Source organism: Periophthalmus magnuspinnatus, chromosome 17 (genome assembly GCF_009829125.3).
Source record: "Periophthalmus magnuspinnatus isolate fPerMag1 chromosome 17, fPerMag1.2.pri, whole genome shotgun sequence".
Classification (NCBI taxonomy): domain Eukaryota; kingdom Metazoa; phylum Chordata; class Actinopteri; order Gobiiformes; family Gobiidae; genus Periophthalmus; species Periophthalmus magnuspinnatus.
In genome coordinates this window covers 23,701,821-23,723,155 of record NC_047142.1, presented here as the reverse complement: position 1 = coordinate 23,723,155, position 21,335 = coordinate 23,701,821, and the positions used below count along the sequence as shown (strand labels likewise).

The 21,335-nt window shown below is 39.7% G+C and overlaps 1 protein-coding gene across 1 annotated transcript in view; it reads left to right on the top strand.

Annotated features, from left to right (window-relative positions):
• LOC117385252 (cadherin-24) overlaps positions 1–21,335 on the top strand; it is a 104,449-nt gene that overhangs the window by 75,060 nt on the left and 8,054 nt on the right. The window contains exons 6-9 of the mRNA XM_033982523.2: positions 10,508–10,764; positions 13,116–13,252; positions 17,189–17,310; positions 20,056–20,173. Coding sequence (XP_033838414.2) covers positions 10,508–10,764; positions 13,116–13,252; positions 17,189–17,310; positions 20,056–20,173 — 634 coding nt within the window. The remainder of the gene's footprint in view (positions 1–10,507; positions 10,765–13,115; positions 13,253–17,188; positions 17,311–20,055; positions 20,174–21,335) is intronic.

Here is a 21,335-nt window from a genome sequence, read left to right as displayed (position 1 = left end):
TCCAATTTTGCAGTATTTTTGAAGACGATAGTAATCCCTCAACACAAGTTAAAGTGAAATAGATTAAATAGCATGGAGTGAAGTATTAAATGAATTTGAACAGGTAACTTGAGGCTTGGTCCTTGGTTCTTGAATGTAAAGCGAGGGCAGTGTTGCATATTCATGTGGCATAGGCCTTGTTTCAGTGGCTTTGTAAAAGGATAGAGATGGATGTCGCATGAATAACAAGCAAAAAGGCTTTGAAGAGTAGCATCTTTAGGGAGCAATGGCTGGAGCTACATACATTTATTAAGACGAGAGTATGTAATATTTGTTCTTTCTCCGTGACAGTCGGGCCATGATGTGTATATAGTGAAAGGTTCAATATGTAACTTTTCTGCCACAATTGTTTGCCTCTATGGAGATGTTCTTGTGTTGCTTTTAATGTTCTACAATATGGCATTTAACTTGTCTATCTCTATAGAGACGAGCCTCAAAGGCAAATTTCAGATCAGATGTGGAAAAGGCAAATACAAGATAGATACATTTAACGCCACACTTTGGAACCTTCAACTGAACTCACCTTTATTGTCATCGCCATGGAGACAAGTGATATACCCCCTAATACCTAAAAAATTTAATTGTGCACCTTTAATAATGAAAAACAACACCTCATATACCTAGTTTATGCATAAATGGCCTTTAAAGTTTCTATTTTGCTACAAAGCACTTTCTATTTTCAAAGTTAGATACTGAAAGTACTCAGGAAGCACTGACTTTCCTGGAGGCATTGACCTTATCTTGCAATACTGAAGCTATCACACTGGCCTGGACTTGAACCCTCAACCTTCTAGCTCTGCTGTACAAAACTAGATCTCACAAAACCGTCTGAAAAGTCCTCAGGGAAGATGATCCACAACCACACGTATATAGTATATTAAAATGTTATTCAATACATTTTTAAGCTTAGTGTTAGGCCTGTCATGATTAAACAATATTTTTAGGAGTGAGTATTTATCGTGAGTATTTTTTCTTTGTACTAGTGGCAAAATTGTTTTTCTTTTCTATGATTTGAATTCTGTACTCATTTGACTCATTATTGATACAAACTGTTGCATTCTGTTATTTATTGCAGTTCACATATTTAACAGTGATATAAATTTAGACTACTCTTTGGAGGATAATTCTGCTTTACGGTTTGGTTTCAATATTATTGTTTATCATCTATATTTACTTCAGCAATTTATCGCATTTCAAGATTCGCTATCGTGACAGCCTACTTCTGTCTCCTTCATAATAGTAAAGTAATCTTATCATAGCGTTGTTGTACCATACTCACTACTGATATTCATGCTCACAAATTATGTTGGAATTGGACTAACCCAGCAGGAATAATAGGCGAAAAACACAAAGGAGAGAAGTAAATGGTGGCTCCTTGTTTTTCACTGAATTTGGAAGATTAAACAATGACTGTGCAAGGAAATTATATTTTTGCTGAACTGATGTAATCATACAATAATGAATTGCCAGCTCAGTGTAACAGTTTTATCGCCTATGATAAAAATCTATTTAAAAGGCTGCAAAAAGAGCTGAAAATAAAAATAAGAGAGACTTACAATGTAAATTCTAAACAGTTATATTTGTGCATGAAGAGCTCTTATGTACAGAACGAGAACATGTAATGGTGCACTCTAATAACTCATAAGAAGCCATGTCTTTTTCAATCTTGTATATGAGCTGATCCGTGGACCCAGGGAGGAAGGAGGATTTCCGGGCGGAACAAATTGTCTTGCCACTGAGTTGGCCTTGACCTTGGCTGGCCATCGCTCCGCTGTGGGCTGAATCTGTTTAACCGGCGATCTAAAGATACACACACTATCACACGCATACCCACATTCTATAAAATACACCTACACATAGAAAGCAGCGAGAAAATATACGTGCAGAGGGGAGCGTCAATACCACATACTTGACCTTGCATCTCCTGTGTCTTCAACTGTGGGGAGCGAGGGAAGAAGAACTGCACAGGCTCAATTGCTCATTTAAGTCAGACTTAGGAAATGCTTGTGGCGCTCTTTACCTCAATCTGATGTGTCAGATGGGTGGGAGGGGGTTAGCACTCTCGGTTAACAGCGCATTGGAGACTTAAGGAAGTATGGAAAGTGTGAAATGGACAAAATAGAGTTTGGCAATAACACAGAGGCGAACTATTATGGTTTGAGTTTAAAAAGGGGTAATCCAGGGACACCACACCAGCTTGGTCATTAACAGTTTGTGGGTGCAGAGAGGAGCTGCCTGCTGCTTATCATGGTTTTGGTTTTTTTTACTGTCAGTCCCAACAGAGACCTCCAGCAATAAAAAAAGAAAAAAAGAAAATCCCTCTCTCTCCTTACTGCCCCCCTCTATCCCACCCTCCTCTTTTTTCTCAATCAGCTCTGTTTTCTCCACATTTCAGCGCTATTGCTCCGTCTGATCTCTTCCTTCTGCTGCGTGTCCAAATAAGTCAACACATAAACATATAAGCCAGGCCCAGCCAATGGTGTCTCTGTGCTGTGTCTGGGGGCCATAGCAGTCTGCATGTGTGGAGCTTGTCTGCTTGGCTCCAACCTCATTCTGCCTAATGCGTCAATGGAAAAAATAGCATTGGAGAATGTGTACCAAAATCACTCAGTTTGACTTTGGTAACACTTTTATAATAGCCACACCTTAATTAGCCTTAGATTGCATGGACAAAGATTGATTTTGTAGTGGGGTATGTGCTCCCAGATGCAGAAAGAACAGGTAAATCCCTGTGAGTCTGTTGCAATGGCACCCTCTTATGGCCAGGTATAGGCAGTGTCCAGTCACCACCAACGCAATGGTGAGTTAGTATTTCAAGATAAAGTAAATATACTATTCATATTTTTAATTAATGAGTCGGTTAGTCTGCTTCTTTTACTTCTTGTGCTTCTATAGGATAATATGCTATTGTTTGGTATATAGTTATAATATATGACTCAAGCAAATTATTATTTAACACTTTGTTGTTTTAAAGTTTCAATATTAAAGGGCCTATATTACACACAATTGTTATAAAGCTGTTACGTCATGAAAAACATACCCAGAGTTGTGTTTTGTTTCTTTCACTCATGTTTAAGTAATCCTGCATTATTAGTCTGTCTTCATCTCCAAAGCTCAAAATGCTGTGTTCTACCTTGTGATGTCATGTAACGGTAGTTACAGTAAACAGCTGCTTTTTACCATTTATTCAGCAGAGATGGGCAATTCCATGGCTGAAATAATCCAAATGACTGAAACTACTGAAGGTGTATGGAGCTCAAAAACATATTGGAGTACTTCCTGTATTACTACATGACATCGCAAGGTGGAGCAGTGTTTTCTGTTTGAAAGAAAAAATCAGCCTAAATATGCAGGGTTTGTGTGTTAAACATATATCGATGAAACAAAACACAACTCCGAGAATGTTTTTGACGAGGAAATAATATTATAACATAGATCAGAAAATAGTATAATATAGGCCCTAAAATAAAGTAATTGAAACCAGATCTGTTGACTAGCTGTGGAGCAGATTCTGTGTGCTCTTTTTACACTACATCATCACAATAAAGCCACGCAGGACTGGCAACATTTTATTTATTTATTTATTTATTTGACCAAAATGGCTATGCTTTTAATGCATCAAACCAGTGTGCAAATGAGCAGTGTTGTATGTAATGTATCTGTCAAAAAGACCGCATTTCCCACTCTATTAAATCAATCACCCCTGATAACTGCACACTCTTTCCCTCAACCTACCATTTGCCCCCCTCCTCTGCTCCATTTCTACTGCAGCATCAGAAACATCAGCCACCTCAGTCTTTCCATTACCTTACCATCGCCACAATCTGTATCAAAGCCTGCAGGGACATATTTTCTCAAACTGTACTCTTCCAGTTTATTGCATCCTCATCAAATACATCATGCCTCAGTTCTTTACTTCCTTGATCAGATTTTCATATTTTTGGAGGCTAGTAGAAATATTACTTTCCTCAGAATTTTGTTTCCAGGGTAAAAACGGTTTTACTTGAAGTGTACTAAAATCATAGCAGTGATTGGTCAGCCATACCATGCCAGCCTATTCTCAGTGCTATAATCAGTTTGATTGACAGTTTGTTTCCAGTCTCATTCTTACAGTGATTGTAAGTCTCCCTCTGATTTGACTGTGATTGGGGTATAAGAGTTTTGCGTATTAAGAGGCAGTAAAGTGATGCTTTGCCAACTGCAGAGCCACATTTAGCACCACTAGGTCACTGGGATTGCTATATGCCATGTAGTGCGCCATGCATTTTAAAGTCCTGCAACATATCCTGCTTTACTCTGTGGTGTTTACTTACATTTTCTTGTTTTTTTCCTCCTAAGAGCAAATCTCATAATTATCCAGAGAATGATCCAAAACATGACTTTAGATTTAGCATAAATTCTCATGTCACCTTTCTTTTCCAAACTCATCAGATGCTATGCGTAATAAATATCCCTTGTATCAGGCATTTCCACTTTCAATTACAGGCTCATGTTCTCCGTTCTTACGTGCTCAATGGGCAGTTAAGTGTTAATAATACAACATTAGAAAAGGGTGATTACTCCAAAGACAGTTGGAAAAACTTCATTCGTCTCCTCGAAACCACTTAGCTACCGGATGACAACAGCCCATTACAAAGGTGCTGCGCCTCTAAAACTGCGTATAATAGAAAATAGGATCACTAGACGCAACAGCAGGCATGTCATAACATCATTAATACAAATCAGGTTTTGGGATGTTTTCTGTGGGTGCCGTGAGCAGTGTAAGCCTGCTATTTGCTCTCCTTTCAGTTTCCCCTCTTACCTGAGGGACAAGCTAGCATGCGCATGTGTCAGTTTTTTGCTGTTATTATTTCCATATGCTCTCACTTAAAACGCTCGGCTAATCCTCGGTCACACGCCAGCAGCTCGCCCGGGATTATCTGTGTTTGTTTTCTCACACGGAGGAGAGATTGCGCTAATCTGCTCGGAGGGGATAGACAGAGCGGAAGAAAAGAGTGGAAAAAGAAGGGAATGGGGAAAGAGGGGCGGGTGTCTTCTTGACTATAGCCAGGACCAGAAGACATGGACATCTGGAGACAGAAGGCAGTTGAGAGAGAACAAAGTGAAAGCGAGATTTAGATGTGTGTTTGTTTTTCAGATGTTCTGTGGCGCTGGTTGGCAGAGTGTCTTGGGCTGTGCTTGTAATCAGTGAAATGTGATGTGATCTTGATTTAGAAAGCATTGGTCGGAAGATGTATAAAACCTATTCATTTGTCCAAGCTTGGCATTATCTTAAAAAGAAAATTTGAGGCCATCTGCTGCTAGATTATAACTATTTCTATATTACTTTGTTACTGCTATTAGTAGCTACTAGGCCACTGGGTCACTATGCTATCCAGTTCAGCAATATGGGACGCTTTTTTATGTAGGCATATGCTGGAAGTGAATGTGAGCGCCTTCACCAAGAACACAGTTTGCACAAGGTCTGGATGGGAATTGAACCCCCATCTATCCAGTTATTGAGCACATTGCTTAAAGAGACTGTACCCAATCCATGTAGTTGGTTATTTGCTTTTCCCCAGTACAGCTATAATGTTAATGTTAAGAACATTGTGTGCTATTTTATTTCATCAACTACAAACCAAGAAGTAACACTGTTGTGCAGTTAGCTGGATAGTTGTTATTACCAGTGTCCTGAAAAAGTTTGGACTGCTTCCAGCAGTTTAAAATGAATTCTGTTTTTCACATTTTTAAGACAGTAAAAATGCTTTTTAGGCTACTTTTACTGTTACAATCACCATTTTTACACCCAGAATTATAATTTGTCGAAAATGTTAATGCCATGTGCATATGTTATGTGCAGTTTTTTATTCAACTAAAGTGAAGACACTACATCCCACAAAACCCAGTTGTTCCCTGTACAGTTTTGGATACCCTCAAAACTTTTCCCTATTCATGCAGAGATCTAACGCGCGCTGCACCTTCTGAGCGACTGCAAGCATTACCCAGAAGGCTTTGTGTTTTCTGCTACGACTCACAAACACACTCCCTCCCTCGCTTGGAGCTGTGTATTATGTATCACCAGTCTAGCGTGCAGGTTAGCCAATTAATTTCTGCTAACTGTGCAGTGAATTTAAAAGGGAAAGTACACAGAGAATTAGAGTTTGAAAAAGCAGTGGGCGCGGGACAGCAGAAGGTGGCACTTGTGGAGCGTGTGGGTTTGTGTGAGTGTAAAGAAAAGGCCAAAATGAATGATCTACTGCTTTAGCTTGGACCCACTATCAGTTCTCATTTGTAATTTGTTTGATTACTTAATGAGTAGCTTAATTTGTAGGGTGTCAGAAGATTACAAATCACAAATCAATGTGATTGGCTGAAAATTATACACCATTATTATAACCAATTCAAAGGGATCAGCTAAAAGAAATGCAGCCTGTCCTAATTAATAAATTCCCTCGTCATTTTAAATCTTTAACAATTACCATAACAACAAGGGGAACAACATTTTAACAACTTGTTTTTCTTAATTTCTGGGATACATTACATTAATACATTATGTTGTACTGACCTTTTCAGAAATAACCCACAAGAGAGGTACTTTTTTAAGTTGCAAAGCCGAGTAATGGAATATTGATTGATATACCTTACAAAATGCATATGTTTTCATTCCATGTTTCATAGTTAGACTGTGGCGGAGGAGGAGATAGATGACACAGTTCACCTGCGTGTTGCCAATGACCCAAATAAGAGATAGAAAATGAATTGCTATTTGCTATAAACATTGATTTTGTGTCAACACCACTTGTATATTCGACATGGCAGTAAAACATGGAAAAACATTACATTACTGTGAAAATGGCAGCTATGTGACAGAGAGGGGAGTGTTTATGTTTGCCACAGGCTGCAGTTACAGATGTCTGTGGTCGTGGCTGGTCCTGAGTGATGGACTGTGGGGTGGGGCGAGTTGGGGTGTGAGGAGGTCTTATGTGTTGGAGGGGCTGCGGTGATGAGTGTCTGTTCCCAGTGGAGGCGGCAACTCACCTCCTCAGATACATCCTCTCACTGTCTGTAATAGGCACTATGTTTGAACTCACCTCATCCATACTCCACACCCCCCACATGGCTCCACCGCCCCATGCTTGTACTCTGGTTATTTATTTCTCAGCAGAAATATTACCTCAACTGGAAGCATCCCCATGTATCTCAATTCACCTTTCTTGCCATGATTCTTAATCAATCTTCAGCTATTCTAAAAGTGCTGATTTTCTGTAAAGTAGTTTACTGCTGCAAGGGAAGGAGATAGAAAAAAAGAGAGATCAGAAAAAGGCAGAAAAGGCGAGCAAGAGGATATCAATATTCCCACTGCTGCTGGGATCCTCGGAATGATTTTCCCCTGTTTGAATCTGACAGCAGATTCTCGCCGTAGCCAGGAATCCTATTTATCCCCACTCTAACATTGTTCTCTCTGCCAGTCATGCTCACTTTAAGGGCACACTGAACATCTAAAGACGTAGACTCAAAAGAAGCACTTGTAATTGTGCTCCCAGCACAAAAGTAGATCCACACTACACACAAACAGGTTGCTTTTCCAAAATCAAATCAACTCTGGTTTATGTGCCTCATGCCTCAGTGAGTGAGGAAGTGTAAATATGCTTGAACATTCGCCCTCTGCTCACTAACATGTTGGCAGAGCGCTCAGAGGCTGGAGGGAGGAGACTGTAGACGACTCAGACAAATAGACTTCATCACACCACAGTTATGTACAATCACCTGGGCCCCAGCCCCGTACTAAATGAAATCTGCCCACCTTCTTTCAAGCACATACACAGAGGAGTTTTAATGTGGCTCTAAGCAGGCTATCTCCATGGTGACAACAGGGTCTCCATGGTGATTGAGACAATTTTAAATGAAGCCTTTGCATGATAAATGGCACCTCATTTTTGTTTTCAATATTGTAGTTGGCAAAGACACGATTATGCAAATAGTGTGTTGGCATTAGGACACATGGCCATCTACTCCATTCTTGACTTGAACAGGAACGAACAAGTTCTGCTTCTTCTTCATGAAACTCTAACATAGTTCTTGTGACACACACGTAACAAAACACCTCTACAATCGTAGTGCCAACTGCACAGCTCCAAAGGCTGATGGTATTCAGTGTGTGCAGACACACATGTGCAGTAGACTGCACCGCTCCGGATCCTGGATCCTCTCTAAGCTGCATCAGCTGGATACCAATGAGCCGCCCTGACTCTCACAGGCCACACTCTTATGTCAGAGAACCACTCACCAGAAACTGGCTTTAGAAATTCTCAAAATGTGACAGTTATAAGCAAAAAGAAAAAGCTAGCATTTGGGAAAGATTCTGAATTGAGAAGGCATCACGACTAGCTGTCAAAATGAAGTTCCAGTCTACTGTATCTACCGTATAGCAAGTGCCAACGTTAGCATGTTTATCAGATTTTTACTGAATTTGAATCTATACATTTGTAGCCACTCCTTGCATTAACTGCAACATTTCAGATTATGTTTGTATTCATTTGTATTCTATATATAATTCTTCCTCAGCAGTGACTGCTGTATTTTTGTGACTTGTTCTATAGAGCACTATATTAACACAATGCACCACATTTTACACAGCTCATACCAAAGCAGCACTAGCTCACTCAGCAGCATCCCTGTACACAGCTGCAGCCGTGTATCGCGCCTTTTAACATGTTGTCAGAAACTCCAAGTGTCTGCTGCTGTGTCAAAGCAATACTCAAACAATCCAACAATCCTTTCAACCAGGCGAGCATCAAAAATCTCTTTGGCTATGCGGCAACATCAACACCTCATGAATGTCTTATCCGCGCTTCACACAAGCTCTCTCCATACCGACATTCCTCCCTTTGCACCCAAACCCCCAGAGTCCCACTATGTAAGGTACCCGCGCTCTGTGACTGCTCATTTTGGATGTGACCACTTCACAACTGTGGAATTATGTTTTATTGAAGTCATTCATAATTTAGAGTTTGTCTTTGATATCTAATCTAGCAGTCATTAGGATGGGAACGGGTCCAAAGCACAAAACATCATTACATCTCAGAGAAAGTGGCACATTTGCATAAATTCCTGCTTCTCTCACGACTTCCAAGCCTCTGACTTCACTGTTTTTTTTTTATATATCTTTTAACGCATGTGTCAGTGAAAGCAAGTGTCAATCAGTGAAATGGCATTTGTTAGACGTAAGAAATAAATGAACACAATGAAATGGTTTGCCATGCTGTTTTACAGACATTTTTAATGTAAAGTAAATAAGGATTTATGGGTTTTTCAGCAACTATGGAGCCCTCCCTGTGTATCGTGTGTTCACTTTCAAGGCAGTATAAATGTAAAAGCACCAGCACCAGTAGGAGTAAACACGTTTTGCTGCTCATCCAAGACGTTTCTTCAGTTCTGGTCAGATTGCTGGTGGACACTGGATAATATCTACTAACATCCCTTCAGACTAATATCTGAAGGGATGAGCTAACTACATTGAAACTGTAAACAGTTATTTTTACAGTTTCAGTCTTAATGGCCTACATTCAACCTTAGTGGACCTATTGAATAGCTCTATTGTTCTCTTTGTTTCCTTTGTTTGCTTTGGGTCTGATGATGGAGTTATATATGGGGGAAAGGTGGTGTCTAAGACCCCCATTCCTGTTCAAGGAAGGATTGTCTTTCCTAACAAAAACTGCTTCTTTAACTTGCCTCTCAAGCCATTTCTTTTCTCTGGCTAAGATTTGCACCTCACTACCTTTAAAATGGAGATGTACGATGGACTGGGGTCCAGAGGAGGTCTCACCACGGTGTTGGTACATTATCTTATGGAGTGGCTGTTTAGTTTCTCCAGTGTAGTGAAGACTGCAGTGAGCGTTACGTTGGAGAAACTAAACAGCCACTCCATAAGCAGTGTCCACCAGCAATCTGACCAGAACTGAAGAAGAGGCTTGGCTGAGCAGCAAAATGTCTTCACTCCTACAACTTTTTTGTCCAGTTGACAGATTTACCTTTGGCTTTTACTATGGATCAGACCTGGACTGAAGGGTTACACAGACACTAACTGAAATATTAATTGAACAGACATGTCATTATCCAGGTTGTAACCATCTTTGGCCCATTGTAGTGTTTAAAATTTTGATCAAAACTATGCAAGTCCAAATGAGGATCTAATAAAAAACAACCAGCAACCCACAAATATGAGCAAATAGTAACCTTTACCATAAAGCTCTTCTAATAGTGTGTAGTATCTGGACTTCATAGATATAATATTTAGTTAGTAACAGACCATAAATTAGATGTGCACCAGGGTGTATCCAATAATGCCAAAAATGACAGTGAACATGCCAAAATTATGTTTTATTGCTTAATATAGTTGTTACAGTTCAGTTGTATGTGTGTATAATCATGTAAATTCAAACTCAAAATTGTTCAGTTTAGAGATTGTGTCTCTTTCCATCTCCAGCCTGTGGATTATGAGAGCCGGAGCTCGTACTCTTTCTCGGTGGAGGTCATGAACCCAATTGTGGACCCTCGATTTCTCCGCCTGGGCGCCTTTAAGGACCGGGCCACAGTGCGCGTGGCAGTGCTGGACGCAGACGAGCCCCCCAAGTTCTCCAGGTCCAGATATCTCATGGACGTGTCTGAGAACTGCCCCCCAGCATGCACTGTGGGCAGAGTGAGCGCCATCGACCCTGACACGGGACTGACCAACAACATCAGGTACAAATCATCACTCTCTGTTTTAGGAATGGGACAAGACGCAGTGAGAGATTTTGACATAAGTTATTGTAAATATATTGTGTAATTCAGTTTACAATTTCAACCTCACCAGGTTTTATTTATTTTCTTTAAAGAATACATCTTGTACTTTTTCAGGTGTTTAGTAATAAAACTTTAATATACATAGATTTTTACTTTAGATTTTGTTCATTATAAACGGCACTATTGATCTAAAACGGCTCAATCAAAAACACGTCCACTGGCTTCCAGTTCAGAACTGCAGAAATGAGAGAGAAACAAGCAGCAGATTTTCATTTATGCAACATAGACTCAGCAGTTTTATTTTTTCAGTTATCAGGTTAATGCAGAGCAGTGGGTGTAGATAAAAGGACAGAAATGATCTGAGCACTCAAGCCTCAAATGCAGAACAATACGGAATAATTCAAACATGCATGAATCAATCAAAATGCAACAATTATGGACAGGTTTATGACGGAAGACTGTTCGCACCAAACTTTACCACATCATGGGGGAAAAAAATGTCAAGATTATTCTAAATCTGTGTGCACAGTCTTGTGACACAAGATCTTGCCCCATCCCTACTCTGTTTTATATTCTGTGTGGATAAAGTTCTTTAGAGATGGGAACATTGGGGACAAGAGGCAGAGCTGACGCTGAGCTCCTCTTGGGGAGTGGCAAGGATATGTTTTTAAATGAGGACATCAATGATACAGTATGTGTGTGATGTTTTTAGAGATACAGAGAGCCCAAGTGATATGGTCTGGGCATGCACCTCGCAGGAAGATTGCTAGGTTGCAAATAGGATGTGGTAGGGCATAAAATGAGTTAGATTCCTGTATACAGAATTGGATTGTAGCTGCTGATTTGTTGTTGCAAACCTCGAAGAAGTGCTTTGTACCTTCAAGGCTCTCAAAGCTCTTTACATCAAGGAACCACTCACCCATTCACACACACATTCATAAACCAGTGTACACAGACAATGAGTAAAGTGTCTTGCCCAAGTACAGAATAACAGCATTGTGATCGCACTCCCAACCTGTGAGTCCGTGGATCTGACCGCTCTACCAATGATGTTATATTGCGAGCAGGCCAGCCTCCAACATTCGAATCAGTGGACAAACACCCCCCCTGTTTAAAGAGGAGATTTTTTTTTTTTTTTACAGTGGGAAAACTTATTGGTTTGCAGCATTCCAAAGTTGTTCCTCACTTTCATAATGCGCACTTATCAATCTAATCCTTCAGAAGTGATGAGTATAACGTCATCATGGCAATGCTAATGACAACTAACAAGCATACTTCCTGGTCCGCAGATGATAAAATGCTTTACAATTAGATGCATTCAGCACCCGTAGTCTTATTTTGACCATGAGAGCTACTTTTACAATATTTCTGTACTGGGGGAAATCTAATTTTGCTTTATTACATGAAAAAAATGACACAGCTCCTCTAAGACAACAATAACTTTGGTATGCATGGTCTGTACACAAACTTAAGCCACAGATTAATATTTTCCTAAATATCAAAATGTGTTATTATTGCTTTTCAAAAATCTTTGCAGTGATATTGTAGTCAGAGGCAGAGCGCTGGATGTCCTGATGGATGTGCTTCTATAACATCACATTTTTGGCACAAATCATATTTATTGTTGTGAGTTGTTTCAGCCTCTCTTCTTTACTACTTTTCCATGTGTCTATTATCATAAACTGTACCAGCAGCATAGGAACAAAGTAGTTTGTATTTGCAGAAGAACATCACACATTCTGCACGTTCATGTTCGGATGCCTTTACTCCTTCCTGCTGACACTGATTTGGTTTCTATATTTGAAAGTCAAAAACAGCTCCTTTAAGGCATTCTCCAGCTTTGACATGATAATAAATAAGCTCCAAGATAACTGCAAATAATTGAAAGCCATCTCAGTTTTCCTTTGATCCGGGCTGCAACGGCACAATCAGGAGTTAGAATGTATTGAGTTGTGATCTGAATGAGAGAAAGAGCGAGTCAGTGCGTTTAGTCTCTATCAGTCTCAGAGTAAGGATATCCCAATTAACACTGTCTAAAAGTGCTAGGAGTGCTTGTGTGGTTTGGAACGATAGTATGGAGATATTCAGATAATCAAGGGGACTTCAAAACAAGCTCCTATCTACTCTGATAATCTTACTATATTAATTCTTTGGCCATTTGAATTTGAATTCTACTTGCTTATCACTCCCTAACACACTTGCCCTCACTGTCTTTTCCACTCCACTCCCCATTGCCAACTCTGCAGGCTCCTTCTTATTTATTTTCCTTTCTACTTATTATTTAAATATCTTTCTCCCACACTCTTTAGGTTCTCCATTGATCCTCAGTCGGACTCGGAGGCGGTTTTTCGTATCACGCCGGACACAGGCCTGATCACCACGGCGGTTGAATTGGATCGGGAACGCGAGCACTGGCACAACATCACTGTCATCGCCACCCAAAGAGGTCAGAGGTCATCACCTGATACTATTATTGGACAAAAGTTGACATTTTGAATTGCCCCTCCTCACACCATGATGAGCTTTAAGAGGTTTAAACTGTATGTTGTGGTGCATTAGAAAAAGGCGGCTAAGCGGCTTAAGCTGTGGAGTCAGTGGGCCATGAGAATGATGCTGCTGGTTGGTTTGTTACACTGTTCCCAGGAATCAATTGATCTATAAGGTCTGAGTAATCTGATGTGTGGATAGATCTTCTTTAAGAGAAGGATTCAAGCGGAAACAAAGTATTCAAGCTGCAAATCGAAGATGCTTTTTACAATGCCCTTGTGAATATAAAACAGTGTGGATAGACTTAAAAGTTCTGCATCTTTTACAAGAAGACCACACAATATATATTGTATATATCCATTTGGGAGGAAAGTTGAGAGAAAGTGTGAAATTGGATACAATTCAAAAGTATGAGACAATTTTATTCACAAAAGAGCATATACAGTGCAGAATGTCAGCCGCTGGATGAAGATATTTGCCATTCAGCCCTTACAGCACATCAAAAATTTGACAGTTCAACAGAAAAGCAAAAAAGAAGTTTCTACTTAAAACAGAGTGTATGCCAATTACACTGTTTACTCACAGTCATTTGGAAACTGTCCAGTTCTACCATCACCTATAGTTCAAACTTAATCTATATTTCCCTTTGTGGAAGTCCAGACTGTCTGAGGCATTTTTGAGATTGGGTTTATGAAATAAAACCCTCCTACTATATATGACTATATCAGTTGTGAATTATTGACAGAACTTAATTATAAACCGCTTGCAAATGTAGAATGAATGGTTCTTTCTGGGTTTTGTTTTATTTTTGGAGTGATGATTGAGGAAATGGATTACCTATTTTGTATTCATTATTATTGGATTAAATAATACACAGTCATATTAACACCCACATTAGCAGTCATTTCCAAAATATGTGTCTGGGTTTGTGCCTGTTATAATTTGCTGTTTTAATCCCAAGTAAAAATGAAGATATATTTATGCTACCACACAATTTGAGATTCAAGAGCCATTTTAAAACAAAATATTACAGTTTTTCAAATATACAAATCCCATTATCTTAAAAAAAAACACACCGGATAAACATGCACCATTATTTCTCTAAAGACCCATTTCCACTGTTATTTTTTAAAGATCAAGCTTGCACTAACATTGCTGTTCAGACCATTACAACTACAGAAACCTGATACATAGGTGAGGACTAATTATGTTGGAGTTTTGACAATACATAAGAGCATCGCCCCTAATTGAGCAACTGCACAGCTAAATGTGACCTGTATTATTAACCCCATCTGTCAAAGTCCTTGTTAAATCCAATGTACTAAATACTCCACAAGGAATACATGCAGGCTATGGTTGATTTTTCTTTTGTAAGGTAAATGAGGTAGCTGGGTGTTTCGAAATAGGATTTGTTGATATTTGTATGCAGCACAGTTAATATTGAATTTGAGAGGAACAGAAATGAATGGGATTATTTAGCTACTGGCAAATGCTGTAAACATATGAAGTTAGTGGTGCCTGAAAATGGAGCTACATTTTGTTTTCTCCGCACGTACATGAGTTAACTTTGACCTTTTCAAGTTTTCAACAACCAAACTACTAGCCTTATTGTTAGTAAATTGTTATTATTAATATTCCCAGGTGAGATAAAGCAAATTAGTGAATGTCCCATATAGTTTGTTGACATGAGTTAGTTAGCAGTATTCCAGTGTAACCGTAAACTGTATATATAAATGGACATAGCTAACCTGCTAGCCACTGTATTCCGAATAGGAAGAGAGCATGGACATGCTTCCGGCTCCAGTGACTCACTCGATTCACTTTCTATTGAATAACTGTCGCCCCTCTTTCCCTAACCGCTGCTGTCAGGCTCATTATTTTGGTGTTAGAATGTTTGTTTTAACCTGCTCTACATGATCCTGGCATTTTTATTTCTCTATTGTGTCCATAAATTAAGGTATGTACATTAATAACAAATAAATCAGGCGCCTTCTTTCCCAGAGGTTACTCCCGCTAGTGTTAGCAACAGAATTGATTGACAGGATTCCTAAGCTAAGCAAAGTAATGCCCCTTCCCACTCATACCGCTGGTTTAGCAAATATTGAAATACCAATTGGAAAGAAATTTAATTTTATACTTAAATGATCCATTATGTACTTCAAATTTTATCTTATCTAGACGCACAAGCAAACAGGAACCGTCATACACAATATAATCTGCAAGTATCCAGACATTTCTATTAAAAGTAAGTAGAAGGCAGGAGAAATAATGACTGCTGGCCTACATAGTTATGCAGTAAGTACATTCTTCCTGAAAGTGTTCTTGGCTCGCAACATCTTCCTCATCAGTGCTTCTTGTCAAAACTATCATGACGTGTAATTCTGTCCAGTGGTCATTGTGTGAAGGGAGAGAAAGTTGTTCGTCTGCCAAGTCCTGCGTCCTGTGAGTTAATCTTTACTTAAAATCTGCTCGAGCTCCTGGTTGGTGGCAGGTCGGTATCTGTGTGGAGGCAGCTGTCTTGAATAATGAGCACTCTCTAATAAACAGACTGCAGGCTAGCTCACCTGTGGCATCTGTAGCATTAGCACCAGCTCATTCTCTGCTCGTTCATTGTGGGGACCAAGGAGCTGTCACCCTGTGTGTAACTGCAGTGAATGTGAGAGCAAAGTATGGCTTTTGTTTAAAGGTAACTAAGGTGGGTTGAGGGTAGCCAAAAATTGTACAGTGCAAAAAAAAAAAGAGATTTGAAAGTTACCTTAAAAAGACTCTGTAATGTAACTGTACCATCTGTTGTTATCTGATAGAAAATGTAGAAAATAGAAAAAATCACAACATGTATCTCTCAGACTGAATAGGATGAGGTCTCTTATGTCTTACATTTTTCTATTGGCAATGGTTTAATTTCAACTCTCTACAACAGAAACTTTTAAACAAAATTTATTGGGGAAAAGTCTTCAAAATGTTGCATATAATGCAACAGAAAGCTAAATGCAAACAATGACTAAAGGTGCACTATGTAACTTTTAAGTGGAGGGTCAGTCATCTGCTTCTTATGGATTGCTTTGTGTGGAATGGTCCACAATATGGCTAATTATCTATCTTGCATTCATTCTATTACTGTGTGTTTTCATGGCAAAGAACTCAATATTTTGCCTGCATGTCTGTATGGAGATAGATACGTTTAATGCCATATTTGGGACATTCCAGGCTAAATCAAACAGGAAGTGGACTCTCCAACAGAAAAGTCAAGCAGTTCACCTTTAAGCACCTTTTTTGAACTTGTAATACACCAGTTTTGAAGAATAATACTTGAGAGACACTCAGTACTTGTGTAGTAATGTGTATTGTACTTAGCCTCTTGCACAGTGAATGTAATGCTGGATGTTGAGCTGCATGCGTTTCAAGTGCGACTGGGAGGAGTCCATGTTTGAGCGTGTGTATCCGGCTCACTGGAGTACACGAGATCCTTTGCCAATCCATTTACACTGTGCCTTGGTTGTAGCTATGCAGACTGACTCCATTCTGTTCCCTCTTCCTCTCTTCTCCTGCCTTTTCTTTAGAAGCGTACTAGAACTGTGTTGTGCTTTTGGCTGGGAACACAACAGTTTGATGTGGAAAAACTGACTGCTACAGAGGCATTACTAACACTCCAGCTGGGAGCCAAATGGACCCACGTGCACTGCTGTATATTTAGCCAATTGTGAGTTCCCTAATGGCTTACGAGAGCCGCCATGTTTCTGGATGGACATGAGAAGTTTGATCTCACTCTAGAGAATAATTGAGCAGATATTATAGAGTGCACTTAGGGAACTGGAGTGTGTTCATGTGGTTTTAGTCCCATTTACAGCTGTATGAGGATTCATGTTTTTGACTGTGAATTGTCCCTCTGTTTTAGACAATCCCAGTCAGGTGTCCCGGGTCCTTGTTGCCATAGAGACCTTAGATTTGAATGACAACGCTCCTGAACTTGACCGCCAGTACACCACGGCCATGTGCGACTCCTCCAAAATTGGACAGGTGAGTTCTGTGATTCATTGTAAGATTACCTGCTGTTTTAAATTGTCAAAGACATATTGTGTTATTAAACATTTCACCAGATGCTTCCTCTGCAGGTTGTAATGTCTTCTTGGGAGCATTAAACTAATACAATTTAACATAGGAATTTAATGAGTAAATTTAGTCTACCAACAAGCTAAAGCATGTGGATTGTAAACACTAATATGATATGCATATGCCACCAGTACATTTATGTCATTGTTTCAAAATATCTGTGTAATTACAAGTTTAAGCTTTCATAAGTCTAATAGTAAATGAACATTAATCAGTATTCAGGTTGCATAAAAGAATTTTGCACCTTTTCAATGCCCCATGTTTATTTATTTTTCAGCTGAGGTTCATTTAATACTCCCATATTTTGATCTCCATTTTGAAGGTCATAACACCCAACTGTAATCAACATTAATTATTAAAATAGTTCATGAAACAAAATTCTAGATTTGATTAATTTTAAATATATTTTTCTCATTGCCAAACAAGGATCAAAGGTCATATGTGTTTTGCTTCTTTTTGCTCAGCCATATTTTGTACAAACACATTTAGACAAGGCCATGGTTCTTGACCGGAAAAAGGTGGTTTGCCCTCTCCGGGTGGGTGATGAGTCTCTGCCTCAAGTGGAGGAGTTCAAGTATCTCGGGGTCTTGTTCACGAGTGAAGGAAGGATGGAGCGGGAGATTGACAGGCGGATCGGTGCAGCGTCTGCAGTGATGCGGTCGCTGTATCGGTCTGTTGTGGTAAAGATTGAACTAAGTCCAAAGGCAAAGCTCTCGATTTACCAGTCAATCTACGTTCCTACCCTCACCTATAGTCATGAGCTCTGGGTAATGACCGAAAGGACAAGGTTGCGGATACAAGCGGCTGAAATGGGCTTCCTCCATAGGGTGGCCTTAGGGATAGGGTGAGGAGCTCGGTCACACGGGAGGAGCTCGGAGTAGAGCCACTGCTCCTACACGTCGAGAGGAACCAGTTGAGGTGGCTCGAGCATCTGCTTAGGATGTCTGGACGCTTCCCTAGGGAGGTGTTCTGGGCATGTCCCACCGGGAGGAGGCCCCGGGGAAGACCCAGGACACGCTGGAGGGACTATGTCTCTTGGCTGGCCTGGGGACGCCTTGGGGTCCCACCGGAGGAGCTGGAGGACGTGTCTGGGGTGAGAGAAGTCTGGGACTCCCTGCTTAGACTGCTGCCCCCGCGACCCGGCCCCGGATAAGCGGAAGAAAATGGATGGATGGACATTTAGACTTCCCTCTGGATTTAGTTTTTTTTATTGTAGTCTGATGCAAAACTATTTAGCAAATGTAAATATATGCAAACAGAAATAGGTGCCCCATGTAACTTTTCTGCATGTCTCCGTGTCGATGTTATTGCTTTTCTTGTATCTTGTATTTATTCAATTACAGGTGTTTTTATTGTTCTGAAATGTCTTGAAAAAACATTAATTCTTTGTGTGAGGGAGCTTGCCTATCCACAGAGCTGATCTGCAACTTCTCCTGGTTGCCTTAGCTGCTTGTCTCCATGGAGATTGAAAAGTTCAATACCATATGAAGGATGAAGGAACATTCCATACAAAGTAACGATATTTCCACTAAATAAGTTACATAGTGTATCTTTAACTGCCACAGAAAACATCATCATTTGAACTGTTACTCTACCACATGAAATTGTGCAAATAAACCAGCTATTACTAAAATGAGCATACTGTATATTTCACACTATTTAGAATAAGGGCTCTATATCTTTTGAGAGTGAATGCCACAAAGCTATTCATATACAGTATATATCAGCATGCGCTCCCGAGTGCTCATTTAGCACAGAAGCAGGTGAATCCTCCATGGCCCGTTATCTGAGCGCCACAGCATTCACAACGTAATTAAAGTGTAGCCTCCTCTTCTCCCTCTCTCAGTCTTTCGCTTTCTCTTCCTCTTTATCTGTCTATCCCCCTCTGCCTCTCTCTCTCACTCTGTTTTCTCGCTCTCTCCGCTGCTTTCTGCCATCTTTATTTGTATTCTTGAGATTTTAGACACTCTGCTCTTACTTGATGCTATCTCAATTATATATCTCAGTCACTGTTTTCTCTCCCCCATTCCTCCATCATCCAAGCAGGCTACATCAACATCATTCGGGGCCCATCTGCTGTTTTTGCTGTCTTTTTTCATTGCTCTGTTGGTGCTTTTGTCTTGACTAAGGGTGTGATTTTGCCGATTTGTCCCTGTGTGATGATTATCCTTTTGCACGTTTACCGAACAAATAAAAAAAAGTGCATATCTGTGAATGTCATCTTGGTATGGCATGTTATTAGCCAAAACATATTTGAACAACACAATGCAACACTGCCTCTGACTAACTCTGCATCTCTGCATTCATATCGGCTCACGAAAGCGTCTCTGAAAAGAACGCCTTGCATAGTAATGATCTCCATTTTTCATTATGAAGAAATTACCCATCAGCTTATGAGCTTATGAAGATTTTTAGAGTAATTTTGTTCCCTTTTTGCTTCTGCTAATTTGAAACCCACACTGCGGCGTTTGCATTTGTGAAAAGCGATGTGTATCAGACTTTATTTATTCCACACATTTGCTGCTAATTGTCAGCCTTGTTTTGAGCCGTGCTGACGTATGCTAATGGTTTATAGCTACAAGCACTCTGTAAGTGTTCTTTTCAGGCTTTGATTCTCTGCTCTCGTCTGCTTTCTCGGTCCGTGTGTTACAGGTGGTGCAGGTGTTGCGGGCGATCGATCGAGATGAGGGAGGAAACGACAGCACTGTGTATTTTAGCATCCCCCCGGAGTCCAGAGCGGCGCTCAACTTCAGCGTTCGGGACAGTGGGGGTAAGAACCAGCTCTCTGTCATCCATCCTATTCACCAGGCAGACTTGTTCTGTAGATGTTCTTTTAGTTTAGGTATCAGGCTTAAGGTTGACTGAATGACAGTTTTGTGTCCATTCATTTGAGAATCAAATACGCCTTCATTATATGCAAACATTCACATATTCAGTTCACATAAATATATAAGAAATCAATTTGAAAGATCAAAATAAGAATCTCTGTCTTATAGATGTGTTTGTAAAACAAAACATGACAAAAAAAAAAAAAAAAAAATCAAGATATAGTTATGGAAGGTACTCTACCAGATTTTTTTTTCCATTTATTTGAGGACAGTTTGTCTTGCCCCAGTGCAGATACACTGTGGTCAAAATAAGTCCACTGTGTGCTGCCTGCATCTAACTATAACACATTTTATTGTCTTATAATAGGAAGTGCATGTTAACATGCAAGTTGTTGTTAGCTTTATCACAATGACAATGGCAAAACTCTGCACTGGACTATAAAAGTTGTGAAAAACACTTTTAAACTCATCACGGTGAATAATGCAGATGCTCAGAATGCATACGGAAAGTGAGGAATCATTTAACCTTTTAAAATGAAGTAATTCTGTCTTTTTATGTCATGTTTTTAAAACAGTAAAAATCAGGTACAGCGTCTTCAAATGTCTAGGAATACGTAGACTTACCTTTCCTTAGCTTACCTACCAGTATATGTTTCATTCAAAATAAATAAACATGTTTGTGTTTGTTGAATGAAAGCAAGTGCCGTAAATGTGCATGCAGGGACCTTGTAATTCTGTATCATAGCAATAATGTGGACAAAGGGTCTGATTTTTCTGTTGGTTTGTTTCCTCAGAGATCTTAACCGATTTAGTAGTTTCAAAAATAGTGTGCTTGATTTGAGAATGTGTGTTTGCATACATAAATGTGATTGATTGTAGAATGCAAATGCCCTGGAGGGTCCAATAATGAGTACATATATTTTAGTTTGTGTCTGTAATGTGTGTAGTACAGAAATAAACCAATTGTGACTATTTTTCTGTATGACAAGTTTTCCTTTTGGACAGTGCCAATAATTTGCAGAGAAACAGTTATGGTTGTTGAGGAGCAGACCACAGCTCTGTCTCATGCTGTTTCTAATCCATGTTCACAGATGATGCCCCAGC